Source organism: Octodon degus, unplaced genomic scaffold (assembly GCF_000260255.1).
Source record: "Octodon degus isolate 3935 unplaced genomic scaffold, OctDeg1.0 scaffold00011, whole genome shotgun sequence".
Lineage (NCBI taxonomy): Eukaryota > Metazoa > Chordata > Mammalia > Rodentia > Octodontidae > Octodon > Octodon degus.
In genome coordinates, this window is record NW_004524587.1 from 21,542,900 (window position 1) to 21,561,472 (window position 18,573).

Genomic DNA, 18,573 nt, shown 5'->3' on the forward strand with positions numbered 1-18,573 from the left:
TACTCCAGAAATCACATTGTATAACCACATATCCCAGGTGTGGAGTGTGTAGGTATGAGACTTAATATTTGCCCTTTTTGAGTTTTGGGATTGATTTGGTTCCATTGTTTTCTATTCCATTATTCCTTTCTTTTGGAAATGGAATTTATTCTGAGCCATTATACCTTGAGATTATGTTGTTGTTGTTGTTATTATACAGAAGTTCACATCTAAGAGTTTGTTAAAGTCTCACAAGACATGCAATTCAAATTTTTAAAAAGTGCTAAAACTTTTGCTGTTTGGAGGAAAAGGGTTATTATCTTCCTGGTTGTATGTAGTATACTTCTTCTATGTTATGTGGAGTTACAGACTAGTTCTTATCTCTATTTGGAGATGAAGTAAGGTTTAAGGAAAAGTGTTTAGGTGTCAAGGTAAAAAGGCCTGGGAAGTGGTGATGGGCATGGAATTTGGCAGCTTTGGCAGTAATCATCGGGGACGCACACCAGTGTGTCTGGCTGGCTCAGAGAGGTGTGGCCCTGGGGTCTACGTCTGATCCATTGTTGCCCCTTCTGCTGTTACACTGTTCTGCTGAGCTATGAGATGCAGCTTTGTTCATTCACGTCTTTCCACATGATAGTCCAGCCTTAGAGCCATTACACTGTCAATTAAAACATGTGCCAGACTGCACTTCTCCTTTAAACTTTGGGTGTCAGGTATTATGTCCAGGGGCAGGAAAGTTGACTAATACATTCCATTTATTCACTTGAATTATAAAATAATCATCTCTTTGAAAATTTATTATTACTCTGTGATCATGCATGTTATTCACAAAGACTAGAAAGGTCAGAGTTCTACAGGAGATTTTACCTGAAGAATTCAATAACATAATGTGATCTTATCTTTATTTAGTGAGTTTATGGGTCTTTACCAATATTTCATTAATCCTGCAGCATCTCTCTGAGGTATGAAAAGGGCAGACATTATTAGACCTATTTTTCAAGAGTAGAAAATAAGATAAAACGAGAGAGAAAATCATTTCCTTAAGACAGTTATAAAAAGCTGGACTAAGCCACCAGTCTACATTCATAGCTATAGTGTTGCTTGAGATATTTTACAGTATTATATCATTAATTATGATATCATTGTTGCTCATATATCCATGAAAATTACTGTTGAACCGTTATCATGATGGAAAATATATATAAACACATAGACACACTCAGGCAAAGAATAGTGTGATAGGGACAAAGAAGAGACGAATGGGTTGATGTTCTCTATATATGAAAAGAAGACTAAAGAACTGAGAACTAATTTATGTTCACTCCTTTGTCTGTAATGTGTTATCCTTTACCCGTATGTGTCTATGTGCCTGTGACATCCTTTGTGCATGTGATGCTGTCCTTTACATGTACCTTAGCTGCATCTTTTTCCTCTATCTTTTCCCTTCCCTAGCTAATGCGAGAGAATCTCTAACATGTGTCAATACTGAATAAAAGAAAATATACAGCAGCAGCATTCTGATATTTATGGGGATCTATCAAAGTTACTGTGCAGCATTAATAATTGAATGCAAACATTATCATTTTATATAGCTTGTAATAATTATCCTCACTTTTTTTCTCAAGATAAACAGAGTACATCATTTCAGATCTGTGTGAGAAGAAAATGTTGAAGTTGTGGAACATTCTTTTATATAAATTCAAAACATGTTCACCTTTCAGCTAACTCTCTCTGTCAGTTTTCCCTTTCTCCAATCTCTTAGCAGTACACCTTCTGCTTTCATTTTTAAAAATTTGGAATATTCTTTATTTTTTCCATAATTTTATTGAGAGACAAATAGCAATGAGACAGTCTGAACAATTTCTGACACTACCTTCTGCTTTCCTTGAGACACGGAGTTTTCAACAGACATCCCTTGGTTCAAGCTCAGGTTGGGTCAGTTATGAACAGTGAGACTACTGAAAAATATATTTTAGGTTTCTTAGCTCTAGTTTCTTTTTCGTGAAATGTGACTGACAAAGTAGCATAGCAATTCCATGTGATCTAAAGGGGAGAAGCCATAGCTAGCACCTGCGATGATACCCAACACTTTGAAAATATCAACTAATTACAGTAGGCACATTAATGTATGTGATATTTATGTGTTGTTCATGATAAATTATTTATTTTTGATTATTCTTGTTCTAGCAGAGAATTTGCAACATCACAATTAGTAGCAGTAGTTCTCCTACTCAACTGTTGTTATTGAGTGTAAGCCTTGCTCCGTTAGTCTGAGTTTTGCTGTTACACACTTTTCTTAGGCTTTTATATATTTCACATTATTTTTGCCATCAAGATTTATGAAATTGATTGAATCCTAATCTGCTCTCTACAGCTTTGAAGCGATTTCCAGTGTCAGACCCTATGTATTCAGCAAAACAAAACAACCATCCTTCCCCACAAAATCTCCAAGCTATCGACTCCACGTGATTTTTTGCTGTTTTCTTGAATTGAAACCCTGAATATGAAAATGTTCAATGACATTTTATGCTTTAAGTTGTGCATTCAAATAGCACTGGATTCAGCTTGCATATTGCCACAGAACGGAAGTTTGAAAGACAAATATGCAGAAAAGCCAGGCAGGGATTATCAGAGATTGTCTTTTCAGCCCTGGCTCCCAACAGTATTGCTTTAGAGCCAGTGTGCATCCTGTAGTCTTGGCATCTGTGCCCTGCGATTCATAGAGAAGGATTGATGGGATGCCTTGGAGGGGAGGACAACGTTCGGACACTCACTGTCCTGGTAGACTATACCAGGGTGGTCGATGCGAGGCTCCTGTTACGAGCTCTGTGAGTACAGCCTATCAGCATCTGAGCTGTCTGACTGAGTAATGATATCCATTCTGACCCTGGCCTGAGAAGGTGTAATTCAAGACATTTACTCTTGGAGATGACTGGAAACCATAACTGGAGTATAGGAGTTGGGCCCAATAAATAAAGAAAGACTAGACTATTTTACAAAGTGTTTGTTAACAGAGATTTTTAAGGAAACTGTACAAGAGACATTTTCCTGTTTGTCTTTTTCTCTCTGGTACAAGCTCAAAGCTTCTTTGGAATTCTTATAAGATGTATAGCCAAAGGCAACTCACTTTACATGGCTCCCTCAACAGGAAGTTGTTGCCCACATGCTCTGGCTCTTACCAGAAACACAGGTGCATTATAATGCAATGCATATAATAACCAACTACAAAATATTCTATGAGTTTACTGTGCTGAGGAATTACCTGGGGATCTTGTTAAAACACAGGTTTGAATTCCCTAAGTCTGGCATGGAGATTCTGCATTTCTAGTAACTTTCCAGGTGAAGATAATATTGCTGGCCAGTGAACAAACTTTGAGCAGAAAGGCTCCATTCATATTTCACACATATTTATTACTACCTGCACATATTTATCAATCAAAATGAAATAAAACCTTACACCAGTGTTGCTTGAAATGTATCACACTTCCCTGAAGGGACTACTATGGTACAGATTAGTCAGCCCTCTCTTCTAAGTTTCTGACTCTGTGTGGGACATGTGAGAATCTGTATTCTTATGAAGTTTTGTAAGTGGTGCTCATACCACAGAGTGGATTCTGAATTAAAACCCACAAAACTGATTCCCATTCTTGCACGATCTGAGAAATTCTACTTGCAGCATATTTGTTAATTTTAAGCAAATGGTATCATTTCTTAAATTAGACTCCTACTTCATGTAATGATATATTTTCATGCCTTTCTGAGAAGCATCAGAGAACACCCATGTACCCATTACATGGTTTTTTCAAAAACTAAGAGCATCTTGTGGAACTATAGAGCAACAACACAATCAGTGTGTTCATATGATACAATCAATCTGATTCCTATAGTTATTTCCAGTTTTACAAGTAGCCATCGTGTGTGAATGCATGCAGTAGTTAGTCCTTCATCATTTTATCACCTGTGTACATTTGCACTTACATCAGCACAAGCTGGACGCAGAACAGTCACGCTACCTCAGCCCTTCTGGCCCTGCCTTCCGCCCAGCTCACACACCTAGCCCTTGCTCCTAGCAACCATTCACTCTTACATTTCATCACATGATTTCATTATATCAATGGGATAATATAGAACATCAACAAACAGAGGTTTCTAAAACTTGCTATTGCCTGGATCTCACCATGTTATTCATATTTTTTGTAGTGTGAGATCAGGTTTTTGGCAGCTTTCCAGGTAGTGCTAATTTTCAGATAGAAGATTTAAACCATTGGCTACCAATAAAGAAGGTCCTTAGTGTTAGGCAGTGATCGTCACTGAGAAGGCATATGGATGAACTTTCCTTTTGTGTGGCCAAATACTACTACATATGTATCAAAACTAGGTTACAATATGAAATTTATAAAATCAGAAATGTTCTTGGAAGTACATTTTTTTAATCTTCCAATTACTTCCAAATCAAGCAGCAGAATCATTCACATTGTAAGGACTGGGTCTGACTGCAACTTGGAAAATTTACTTTAAAATACATCCACTTATTTTAGAGTTCGAACACCAGAGTGCTTGACAATTGTACCATCCCTAAGCATCCATGCTTCCATTTTTCTGTCAAACACAATGTGAGTTATATCAGAGAGTTTAGTATTTGTTCTTATGATTTTTAAGAGAAATAAATTCATTTATTTAATTTTAATTTTTATGTATTTAGTATTTAGGGGGTCTACAGATCTCACTGCAGAAAGAAACTCATTTAACTTATAATTATACTCATGTCCATGTACATAAGCTAAATTATACACTTGCTCCATGAAATTCAGTGTCATGCTACCATAGGTGTGAGTGTGTGTTATGTAACATTGAGGAACAGGCTTTGTAAAATATAGAATTTTTTATTTTTTGTGTCTCTCCTTTCTTATCTCCTTCAAAACATATCATATAAATTAAGTAATGTTACTTATACTTTCCATATTAAAAATTAATATTAATCCACATTTTGAGGGATTTCATTTAAAATGAAATTGAGGGGAGGGTGAGGGCAAGAGGGGGTATAACCTCCTATGTATGATATGCATAGGTATCAATTTTTCAAATACTATATATCACAAATATATACGAAAATAATAAAACATCAGGTGACTTTTTAATGTTCCTTATATTCCCACATAAAATTATGTTTACACTGCCAATTGTTATGGAAAAAAGTCTTATCCACAAACTCTAAAATGGAGGGAGACCTAACTAAAACATTGTTAATATTTTGCATTCAGGAGTGATGTTAAGTGCCTGCTACTGCATAACAAATCCCAGCTTTGCGATTTAAAACAGTAACAATCAAATAAGTTGCTCATAAATGTATGATTTGGCAGGGAAACAGGGTCAGTTTATTTCTCATCTACATGATTAAAAGTGGAGCAGCTTCACAGGGGCTGGAAGAGTCACAGGGCTCATCCGAGAGGCTGCAAAGCTGGGATTTGTTTTGATTTAGCCACAGAAAAGTTTCCTCACTGGATGGCTCAATATCTGGAGTCAGTGGTGCCTGAGTGCCAAGAACAACCTAAGAGTGACAGAGTAACATCTGCCCAGCTTTATGGCTAGGGCAGCTCTGATACTAATGTAGGATTAATTCTGTCAACTTCTATTGCTTAAGAGTATGAGACACTAGGTTCAAGGAAAAGGACTCAATGCAAGGGGTATTAAGGTTTTTTTTTTTTTCTCATGTTTTAAAATCAACAAAGCAAGCTTTTGGCTACAATTTCTTTTTATTACTACTAAACTAATGCTAAAGTTTAACTGTTGCACAGTATCCTTTCAATCTTAGGGTTAAGGATACCAACATCTATATCAAATAAAGGTGGATAGCATGGGGGGATAAACTTCTTAGGGAAGTGTTATGGGCTAAACAAACAAATTGCCTGCCTACCCTATACCCAGTATCCTGTAGTACGATTGGATGATGATGATGATGTATGTAGCCACCATTATTCAAGGAGAGAGAAGCTGGAAGCTACATAGTAGTAGCTGGTAAAAGAATAGGGTTTTGTTGTTGCTGTTTAATCAGTTGTTTATAAATTGCTAGTCCATTGATTAGCATACAGGACACACACACACACACACACACACACACACACACACACAAATGAGCCCTTCTTGGCCTTGAGCACGTAGCACCTATTGAATCTCCTGTGGCCAACACTTTGGAGATTTTAGCAAGGGACTCTAAGAATTACTCTCCCTTTGGAAAGATCTCAGAGAGTTCCCAAGAGAAAACGAAGATCTTCTTGGAATAGTAATATCAAAGGATAATCACCTCGCACTCCGTGTGCCATCTATGAACTGAAACTTTTAATGTGGGATGTGTTTTTCTCTGGAGAATATAAGAATGGGGAAAAATAGCTTTCAAATCCAAGTGGCAAGCTTCCTGGAAAAGTTCCTTTTTAAAATCATTTTTCTTCATTCACATATTATTTGGTCAATGAGAGTAAACCATTTAACACTCTTGCTGTTCTGTCTGGAATCACTTTAAGTAGATCATCAATTTCATCAGATGCATTTGCTTTCATTCTGCATAACCCACAGGTGGCAAGCTCAACGAATGTATAATGTTTGCTTTTCCTTTAAATTTCAAGAACGTGAGATGGGGCATGTTGGCACTTGCCTATAATCCCAGTGCTTGGGAGGCTGAAAACAGGAGGATCACTACGAGTCTGATCTTTGTAGTGAGACCCTGTAGACCCTGAACTAAACACACACACACACACACACACACACACACACACACACACACGAATACAAACATCTAACATCTTCTAGCTATTTGCCCCACAGAAGTGAAAATGGAAACATACTAACCAAATTGTTTCCTCTATACCCATTCTCCACAAACCCTCTGTATATAATTGGCAATTGGGATTTTTTAAAACTAAGAGCTGTAGTTGAATAAACATAGCTAGTAATGAAAAAAATTAAAGAACATGTTCCTCGTTTCAATCATCTTACAATAAGACTCAGAAACTTTTCAGAATCCTTTGGTCTTACAGGAGTGCTGCCTCCCGAATACTTTTCAGTTCCCACTATCATTTAAATTCAGCTAGTTCCTGCTTGCAACATGGCTCCAAAGCCTCTCATGTGTTTTAAATTTTCCAAAGGGAAGCACTCACTCCCAGGCACTAAAATCTTTAGTATCTACTGTTACATACCAAACAACTCAGAACTTAGTGGAACAAAGCAGCAATGCCAGTTATTTTGTTTACACATATGAAATTTGGACAGCGCTTCTCAAAATCAGCTTGTCTCTGAAGAATATGATTTCACCTGCTTAATCCCAAAATGGGTCATTCATGCAACTAGCAAATTAAAACTAGCTGTCAGCTGCCTTTTAGGTGGAGCTTGTGCTGGAAACATGCAAGTAGAGCAAAGTGAAAGATTTCCTGGTGTTCAGGTGCCAAGAGTCCTACCTTAAGAAAGGAAAGGAAGGGGAATTGGATAATATATTAGAACTGAGCCTAAAAATAAAGACATTATTACTTTGTCACACACCAGTGGTCACAGGAGCTGGGTTCCATGAAAGGACAAGAAATACATTCTTGCATCTTTCAATGGGAGACATTTCAAAAGTCTTGTAGAGCATATTTTTAAATTGTCACATGAATTTGGTGAGACAAATAGAATGGATAACAAAGGACAGTCTATAGTCTCAGAATAATTTTAAACTATTATAATAATAATATTTAAAATACAGATTACTCTTTTAAATATTGGAATGTATTAAATGTTATGAGTGTTCTCAGAAATATATGTATAGCTAAACTTCTTACAATTTAGAATGTTGTAGGAACAAAGACCATGTCCTAATTTACTTGTTCCTTCACAGGTTCCTTTATGTAATTTCCTTTTGATTTATCATTGGTTGAAACAAATACATTATCAACATTATCTTCATTATTATTAATACTAGTCCTACTATTATTGCTTTTTATCTCAAGGCCTAGTTTTGCTGTCTAATCAGCTCTGAGACTGAGCATTTCTTGAGCTGTTTAAATTCTCTCTGTTTCTATAGTCCAAGAATATGAATCAAAGTTGCCTTATTTAACTCAGAGAAATCTGTTGTGGTAAATGGACAAGGTGTTGAAATTAAAAATAGAGACCATAACTTAATAAACACAGTTAGGAATGCGATACCTATATTGTCTTATTGCAAAAAGGTTTAATGCAGATGTCTAAGGATTTATAAAAACAGACTCACTGGAAATCTGATCAGAGAAAAGTTTATTTACCACAAATTACAATATGTGCAGACAGGAAGCTAGGTCTACATTGTTCAAAATCTAATGGACTATGAATCTTCCTTCTAAAGTTCAGAGATTCTTACTCACTAGAACTTAAGTTTAATGTAATATAGTTTTCTAAACACTATAAAGGATTTCAATATGGGTAAGTGATAAAAACACATTGGGAAACATTTTTCAGTGAATAAAATAGACCTATAGATTCATACAGAATGTACCGTTCTAGTCTAGACAAGATAATGTACCAACTACCTCGTTAATACAGCACATTCTGCTAAATATTACACTCAATGTACATGAGTTTTTTCACATCAATAGTATATATGGAATAAATAATATTGGTACTTTGGCTTTGTATAGTCATACACTGTAAGTGTGTTCTGGGGAGGTATAGTTACCTCATAAATCTAAAAGGAAATGGGCTTCTCTTAGTGGTACTTTGTGATTTTATTTATTTTTCTAGTAATTTTGTATGTAATGTTTTTCTCTGGGGACTTTCTTGAAAATGTTTTTAAGGGTTTTGAAAGTGAATTTTCAAATGGAGTGGGTAACAGGTAAATTTAGATTTACCTTAAACATTTGGCAATAGAAAAATCTTACTGCATATTGTGAAAGGAAAGGGAGGGAAACCCACAGAAAACATACAAGATAATCTTGCTTGGATTATCCATATTAGGGACACAAAAATGTGCAAATTTCTAGAATTTCACAAGACTGGAAATTAAAAATGATTAAAATAATAATAATCTATAAAAATAATTTATATTTTGAAAATTAAAAATCAGTTACTCTTCCATGATTAAAATTTGTGAATGAGGGCCATCCAGATAGCTCAGTGGACCAAAGTGCCTGCTTAGGCAGAGTACAGTGGTCTGGGTTTAATCCCAGGCATGCTGTGCTGGCCCAGCCCCCAGGGAGCACTGAGACAGCTAATGAGACTGGGCTTGGTGGCATGTCCCTGTAATTCCAGTGCTTGGGAGGCTGGAAACAGAAGAATCATTCCTAGTCCAATCAATATAGTGAGACCCTGTAGACCCTGTTGACCTTGTCCTAAATACATTTTTAAAAATTGTGAATAATTTACAGAAATAATGTAAAAGAGAAAAATATTCTTTATAAACTCAAAATCTAGAAATAACCATTTACTATATTCACTATTACTATTATTCGTACCAGGGATTCAGTTCAGGACCTTGCACTTTCCAGGCAGGCACTTAAGCCGCTGAGCTATGTACCAGCCCAATTTAATTATGCTCTATAAGGTTAACTTCTATGCAATTGAAATAGTCACTTTCCCCCTGATAGGCAATGAAAAACATCTTTATATGTATCATGTTATTGGCTACATTGTTTTCCATAGAGTGGCTAAACTATAGTTTATGTAAATTTCTATCTAATCTGATAATTTAAATTATTTAATTTGCTATTTATCCTTGATATTTTGAGGAATTATTGTAAAATAATGTCACTACTATGAATATACATATATATATCCATATATACATGTAAAATGTTTTAGTGACTACATATGAATATAAACATATCAAATGCCTAAAATACATATATAAAGTATATATTTTAAATAATACAGTTTAATCATTTGATTGCTTTCTGATTATTTCAGGTAAGTTCATTTTGATTTCTCATAAAAGTTTTGAGTTCTTAAGGTTAATACTGTGCTTTCTCACTAACAAGTAAATAGTTGACATCTATTCCACACGTTTAACTCATTGCTAGGCCTGAATTTACACGGAATCTGTAGTCTACTGCTGGTGAAATGGATTTGCCATGAATATTTCTTCTGATGAGGGTGGCTGCTTCCCATGTCAACCTCATCTTGCTTTGCATTTCTGAATCAATATATTTTACCTGACGCAAAATCCACTGTTTTGGTAATACTTGTCACTTAAGAGTCCACCAATCCTTCCAGATATCCACCCAATCCCCCACCCATGAAATGCATTCTTATTTCTCTATTGATTCTGTACAAATCTACCAGCTAATCATTATTCAAAATTACTGGCCAAGTCCTACAAGTGTCCTTAGTTGGCCCATGGCTGTTCCGTTGATGCCCCAAATCAATTCAAAATGCTAATTTTTCATGGTAATGTGACTGGGAGGCAGGGTCTGAAGGCGCACTGCACCAGGAGATCTAGTGCAGAGAGAAGATGAAGATGCAGCACCTTGATGTTTTGCAAGCCTGTCATTGTGTTGGGTGGCACTTGATGGCATCCGTCCCCTTATTCTTGAGCATGTACTCCAAAGACATAAGAAGACTTCAGACTACTTCAGAAAGTGCTGAGAACAATGAGATTAAACACATTCAAAGTGAAGGATATGTTTGTAGAGGAAATGTGAACTTCACTGCAATCCATTCTTAAAAATTTTGAGTATCACTGAATTCTTTTGTCATCATATGGGTGAGCAAGAAAGGATTCTCTATTTGAGAGCTGAGATATATTTTTTTTCTAGAAAAGCAGAGTTACTCTACTACCAGAACTCAGTTTGAGGTCTTACAGTGAGAACCAGAAACACTGGGCGTCTTGACTATATGTCTTAAAAGTACTACCTATAACTTTTTTCCCTCTATACTGTCAAAGTGATTTAATTTTTGCTAAATTAATGTAGAGAAAGAGATAGAATATAGTAAATAATAGATTGAAGACAGGAAAGCTGCTCCTGCTTTTCTTAGAAATTAGCATTATTTTACTTCCCTTCCTGACTTAAATAAGATTACCTTACAGACTAACTCCGACATGGTACATGTGCATCATTTCACTTATTTTGGCTCTCATAGTTTAATTTGAATGATACATGATAGTCTCTAATATTTATTAATCATGATTTAGGGATACAAACTCTTTGTTATCTTGTGAAATCTGAATTTGCCTTATCTTCTTTCTCACTTAACAATGAAATTAGAAAATTTTGCCCATTAACCAATCCACTAAATTAGTAAGATAGTTTAAGGAGGAATTATTGTTATTTGTTGAGAATTTTAAACATCTTTGAAAAATATAAATTACAAGAAATGAGTCTTGTTTTAAACATTCTATGATGAAATAATATGCCTCTTCCTTAGCCCACATTAAAAATATCAGTACTACTAATGAATCAATTAAAATATCTCTTCGTTACTATTAATTAATGAATACTATCTTCAATGTTTGAGCAAAACTTGTGGCATTCATGGCCTATGCTTTAAAAGTGTGTACAGTGCCCTGAATCTGGACCTTTCTGATGACGTATTTTATATCCTTAAATATCTTGTCATATGTCTATGTTTCAGGATACTATTTTTCCTTCAAGGTCCAGATGAAACTGTCAGTTCTTTTTGGAAGTTGCGCATGTTGTTTACAGCTAAAAGAAGGAGGAGGCAGTGTTATCTAACTTGTCAGCATACTACGTGCCATCTGTCTTCCCTCTAGAATAGCGTCATCAAGGGCAAAGACTGTACCTTACGCTTTTCTATCATCTCTCTAACTCCTAATGTGTATAGTATCACATTGTAAATGGAAAGAAAATATTCACTGGCTGACTAAATATTTATAGCTGTTTTTTTTTATTTTGCTGCATTTTACTCATTTGCTTATAAAATTCTCCAGCAAAAAAAAATATCATCAAAATTTATGAAAAGAAAAGGGAACAGGATACTTGCAAATGGGCTGAGGTGGGAATGCATCCAGTGAACTTTTCTAAGGAATTAAAATATCTAAGAAGAATGCAGCATTCGGATGCAGACTTTAAAACTAATAACCAAGAACTAATTCTGAGTTACAATCTAGCAGAGTTTTCTCTTACATTATCTCAACCTTGTAATCAAGAAAAGGATGTACAACTCTCTTTGCAGTCCATTATGGTCATGTGAGAGTAAAATATGTTTAGTTGTTAGTCATCCACCAGTCTGTGATGGGGCACACCCAGATTGCAGTGTTTTCTTCTTTATGAGCCTGTGGTTATTGTTGCCCTTGAGTAGAACACGCCTCCCCTTGGTGAAGTTCTGGCCAATTCCTTTCAATTTTTTTTTCCCCAAAAAGGCTTAAAGTGATCTCCACTTATTCTGCTAAATTTGCTTTTATTAACTGTTAATGCTTTCCTACCTATGATATGATTTGGTTAATCTCATTTTTATTTTTGAGAACTCTCTTAAGTAGAATATCTTGAGCTGGAAGCTGCTTTTTGCTAACATCTCTAAGAGAAGATTACTAATATGAGTAAAAGAGAACCTCATAGTGGTAAGCTGGTGATAAATAGTTATTAATGATGGACAGAAGTAGAGAGAAATCTTATTTTTTTCTTATTTATTTATTTATTTTTGTAGAACCGGGGATTGAACTCAGACCCTTGTGCTTGCCAGGGAAGCACTTATTCCATTGAGCCAACTCCCCGGCCCCTTATTTTTTTTCTTTTGAGGATAAAGGCAGAGTATATTTATTGGGGGAAAGAAAGCTACTGTCTGAAAGAAGGATAGAAGGGGGATCTGAGTGGGTTGCCCAGTAGAGAGAAATCTTTGACTGAACAAATGATTACAAAAGGGATAAAGCGATAGATAGTTAACATTCATTATGTAATTTAAGCAATATTAGATAGACATACCAAATTATGTAACTGTTACATAACACAATAATTTGCTTGGTTGTCACAGACCTAAGGTCTGAACTAGGAAGTTCACCACAACTCACTAGAATGTGTTTCAGTTCTCAAAGATGAAGTGAAAGGTACACATGAAGGGTAGAATCCGTGTTAGTAACCACAGGCTCACCCTGGCATCTACTAAGCATTTCTGGTCACTACACTGCTTTTGCGAGTGACTCTGTAAAATGAGTATTCTCTTCATGTTCATGATATTAATGCATCCTTTTTGCTTGAGTCTTTTAGTATATCAAAAGGTTTCAAAAATATGAAAGGACACTTCTGCTGACAACTTTTTTTTATTGTTGTTGTTTTGTTTTCCGAGATAGAGTATCTCTATGTAGTTCAGCCTAGCTTTGGGCCTACTATGTACCCCATTCTCATCTTGAACTCTCATCTTAGTCTTCCAAGTACTGGAATCATAGGCATGCTCTGTCTCATTTGGCAACAGCTTTTATCTTAAAAATACATATTATCTTTTGTCAATGGATCCAATCTTTTTGAATTTAATATCACCTTTAAGGGCCAGCCACAAGTTCAGCAGACTAAAGTGCCTGCTTAGGCAGGTGCAGAGGCTGGGGTTCCATCTCCAGGGTGCACTGAGATTGTGGCTGAGACTGGTCATGGTGGCACACATATGAAATCCCAGCACTGGGGAGACTGAAAACAGTAGGATAACTGCACGTCCGATCTATGTAGTGAGACCCTGTAGACCCTATACTACATATGAAAAAAAAATCCTTTAAGGTAATTTATTTAATTTCTTAAAGTATTTTTTTAAAAAAGAAATGGAGAAGTATTTGTCCCAAATTATTTTACCCTCTCTGAACAATTTCCTCTGTTCTTCTATGACTTTGTAAATAGAATAGATGACTTTGTGTGTGATTTTAGTGGTGTCTGAAAGAAAGTTAACTTTATGGCTGTTACATAACTGTAAAAAAATTGGATGTGCTTTAGAATTGGGTATGAATGAAATGTATCAAACTTTGATGCATAAATGCATCCAACTGTGCATGTATTAATTGTCTAACTTTAGGGAGGTTATAACTTCCCTTTATTTTGTTTTGCTGTCTATACGTTGGACACCAGTATATATTAAATGCTAATAGCACGGTTGTGTTTCTTAGTTTTATCTTGTCGTTTTCTTCCTTTACTTTCATTTTCTGTTACTCTGAAACTAGGTTCATTGTTATTCATATGATTAAATGATTTGTTTAATTGCCTTACTACATTAAGTAATTAATTCTTTTTAGTGTTGAACAAATTCCAACAATTTCCTCAGAAGTTTTATGTGCAAGACATTAAAAGCTTGCATTTTTTTTTTCTCGAATAGTTCTGAAAAAAAAAGTCACTTGGATAGACAACATTTGAAATTATAAAATTCTGAATTGCTCCCATGCGGGTAATTAAGAATTCATATGGATATTTTGATGAGAAACTACACAGTGGAACTCACTGGAAGGGTTTGTTTTTGGGAGGATTTTTGCAGCAGAGTGTTTTGGGGCAGTGTTTCTCCCAGTAAAAATGTAGGAGGGAGGGGATCTTGCAGGGCATATAATAAATTAGAGTCAACTTGCTTATAGGAAAAACTGTAATTTTTAGTGCTGCAAATGCATGAACTGTAATTTTAATGAAAATACCAAAAGAGACGGAAAATTATAACAACTTCTAATTTAGTTTCACCGAATAAACATTGAGATACAACTTTCCAATATACATTTAATAGTTAAAACACGAGTCAAATTAAAAAAAAATGTTCGTTTTAATCTAATGATTACAGAAGATATTTGAACCTACTCCATATCCTCTGTCTCAGGTTTCCCTCACTCTATCGCAGTTTCACCCTGTGTTTGTGGAGCTCCAGTGGTCAAGGACTTAACTACTTTGGATAATTTAGAAAATCTATACTAGTACTTCTTTGGAATAGGCCCAAATATACCTCAGAAGTTCTCCTTTCTTATGTTGCCCACTGCACAAAATTTCTTAGGAAAACTGTTAATAGAATATAGTTTATTTTTCCTAAAATAATGACAAGAAAGATAATTTGATGCACAAATGATATGTAATCTGATTCTCAGATGAAGTTGAGTCAATGAGAAAACAACTTTGAAATTTGGCACAAAACATAAAAACTGTCACAAAGCATGATTTAACTCTTAATGCTCTGTTGTTTGTTTGATATTTTAATATAAATTCTCTCAATAAATCCTGAGGGAGAAATTATCTTGACTTTCTCTTATACATGTACCATGCCCTGTTCTATCTGCTGAATGCACCAATAAACCATCAGGACTCAGGGCTAGCCAAACAGCTCAGCGGATTAAAGCACCAGCAATCAGGTGCGGAGGCTCGGGTTCTATTCCTGGGCCTGTAGTGCCAGCCTCGTCCCCAGGGCAATTGAGACCAGGCGTGGTGGTGCTTGCCCCAGCTATTGGAAGGTGGTAAACAGGAGAATCACTATGAGTCTGATCTAGTAGTGGGACCCTGAACACCCTGTAGACCCTTCTCTAAAATACAAAAACTAAAAAATAAAAAATAAAAAGACATCAGGACTAAAAATTCATTTCCAGATGGAGCTTGCATTCTACTAAAGATACCTGTGATTTGATGAGTTATAATAACCGTTTACCAATTAGATGAAAATCTAAATTTCTAGAGCCAGAGGGGATACCACGACAGATTCTACCTATGTATGGAACTATAGTGCACATTATTGCTGAATTTCTGACTCTCCTGAGATTCAGCGTGTAAACAGGGAAGCATTCCTGAATGAAGCAACTTTTCTTACCATGATTCTTATATTGACCCTGATCAAATTCTGGAGTTTATTGTTTGTTTGTTTGTTTCTTTATTTATTTTATTTGTTTCTGAAGTCCAAACTAGGCCCTTTGGAGCATACTTCACTAAAATAATGATATGCAAAAAATTGAGAAAAAACACTTAATATTTTCATTCTGGATGATCCAAAATGAAGTTCATTTTCTACTTATCCATCCCTAATATTTTTAAAATGTTAGCATGAGTAGCCAGCATCCAATAAACTCATTTGTTCTCGTCATAAAAGAGAATTAGAAAAAAAGGAGTGTTTCCTTCCACAATGGCCTATGTGCTCTTGAGCATGTCAGTTGCCTTAAATGTTCCGGAGACTATTTGGCCTGTGGAAACCAATGCTCAGAGGCTGCTCATAGTTGCCAATAGATCTGCTTGTGAGCTACAGTGCCTCAGGACTCACTAAGAGAGAGGAGCATGTTTTATTTCATGTCTCTATTATGGGCGAGTACTCAGAATCAAGTTATCAGAATGCAGTAGAGAAAGGAGGAAATTGGTTACTGGAAAAAAATAAATAGAAAAGAAATAGAAAAGCTCTAGACACATAATTTAACACTACATTCCTAATACATTGCTTATAAACCCTAAGAAAAAGAATTTGACTTTGGATAGTCCATTCCCTTAAAAGGCATAATGCTTTTCAAAATTTTTTCTCTTTTATCTAGCTTCACTTTTCTTACAATAAGTTTACCTATACATTAGAGTGTTTTTTCTTTTTTCTGTTTATGTTTATATGTATTAATTTCATTGCTTCTAAGAAAGCTGTACCTAGTGGGTCTGAGGTCGATATTTGTTGAGTGAATAGACATTGGCAAGGATGCTTTAAAGCCATATATCCTGTTTATGAAAGAAGAATTATGACTCTATCTCCATAGGATTATGGAAATTGTGGTGCCTGAGAATAAGTGGCCCATGATCAGTGAATAGTTTGGCACACAGGGATGATGGGAAGGTGAGATGAGGCCGTCCTGATATGGCAAGGTCAGGTCACTGATGGGGAGGTGTTTCCATTTGCCACTGGAACTTCACTATCAGTTTTTTCTTTCTTTCTTTTTTTTAATTTTTCTTTATTTTATTTATTTATTTATATTTATATTTTTATTTTTTGCTGAGTCAGCCAGCCCTGAGGGTACAGCTGGCTCAGCGTGTGGTACTGGGGATTTAAGCACGGTCCTCTGTGCCTGTCTAAGCTTGTCTAAGCAGATCCTTAGACCACTGAGCTATCTCACTGGCCCCTTCACTATCAGTTCTGATTGTATTGAGTATAATGAATTGGCCAAGTTTGGGCCTCAAGCTTGAAATTTCTGCATCACCTAATGGAGCAAAGGAAGAACTCAAAGGGGTTAATTATCCACTGGTTGTCTCAAGTGCTTTGATGGAGAATGTTCTACATTAAAAAATTGATGTTAAAAAAAACTGATGAATGCTATAACAGGCAGGTGTAATTCATGAAGGTAAATTATTTTCTATTTTAGCTCAAATAAATGTTCATAGATTTTCCTCAATGATGCCAGTCAAGGAGGTCATTATAAATGACTGGATTATTTGAAACAGCAAAGTTGCAGATGCCAAGGATGACTTAGCATGCTTTTTTTTTTCCTCAATTGCTTACAGTACATTTTTATTGCGTTTCCCTCTCTCTCTCATTCATTAAGTCTTTTGCTATTCTGTCAAGGAAAATTATCATTTGTGTCTTTGACTTTTTTTAAAGAAATTAAGTTATTCTTTGAAATATATAGAAATTTTCCCCATTATTCAGAAATTCAGAAATAAATTCAAGCACTAGCACTTCTTCATTTTTGGCATTATTTGTTGGAGTATATGACATACTCCATCAAGACAAAGAATTACTCCATTTATAAGGCTGTGGAGTTCTATGTTCTTTCGTGTTCTGTTTCAAGATGAGCTTGATGTCTTACATGCTGTCAACATCTCAGGAACTCTGTGGTGCAGACTCAGAGAGCACAGTTCTTAAGCCCAAAATTAGCTGAGTAGTTTTCTTTTAACAAGGTAGGTTTTTCTGAAGTATGTTTTGGAGAGGACCTAAGTTTTAGCTAAGACTGAAATAAAATAGAAATGAAGATAAGTAGTTACAAAGATCCTGAGCAGCACAGTCCCAATATAAGGAGGCTTTTTGTATTGTCTCTACAAGTACATTAGAGTCTACAAAGCATTACTCTTACAGATTTGCATGTTTTGCCCATGTACCACTTTAAATTTTGTCACAAGAACACATATTCTACACTTAGCTACTTTTCTAATATACATGGACAGATGGTTTATAGATAAAAATACAGTTGGAGGAAGTAATGATATACAGATGTAACTATGGATATCTATGCTTTCATTCAAATATATTCAATCCATTTAATATTAACATCTGGGAGTACATGAACATTATCCATTTTAATGTTGCATAGTTGACACTAAGGGGCTGGGTCACTCTGCTTTCATGTCAAGCTCCGTTAATTGTTTATTTTGAATTGTGTTTGCATGTTTTTAATTCATATAGTATATATATTTTGGCCTATTGTCATAAAAATGGTGACTTCATTGTAGCCAAAGCAGAAACCAAATAAGGGCAGTTTCAAGAGATGGATTGAGGGCTGGCAAGATAGCTCAGTGGACTGAAGTGCCTGTTTAGGCAAGATTAGGGAAATGCAGAGACCACGGTTTGATCCCCCAGCACCACTTGCCACACCAGCTCTGCCCCCAAGGACCCGGTGCTAGGGTTCCTGAAAGCAGGAGGTTCACCACCATGAGTCTTTGCTGCCTAGTGAGACCCTTCAACAACCAAATACACACAGAGAGAGAGAGAGAGAGAGAGAGAGAGAGAGAGAGAGAGAGAGAGAGA

At 35.7% G+C, this 18,573-nt stretch overlaps 1 protein-coding gene across 1 annotated transcript in view; it reads left to right on the top strand.

Moving 5' to 3' along the window:
* Positions 1-18,573, top strand: part of Cdh8 (cadherin 8) — a 415,681-nt gene that overhangs the window by 304,472 nt on the left and 92,636 nt on the right. Inside the window, 1 exon segment of the mRNA XM_004625918.2 lies at positions 8,116-8,158. Coding sequence (XP_004625975.1) covers positions 8,116-8,158 — 43 coding nt within the window.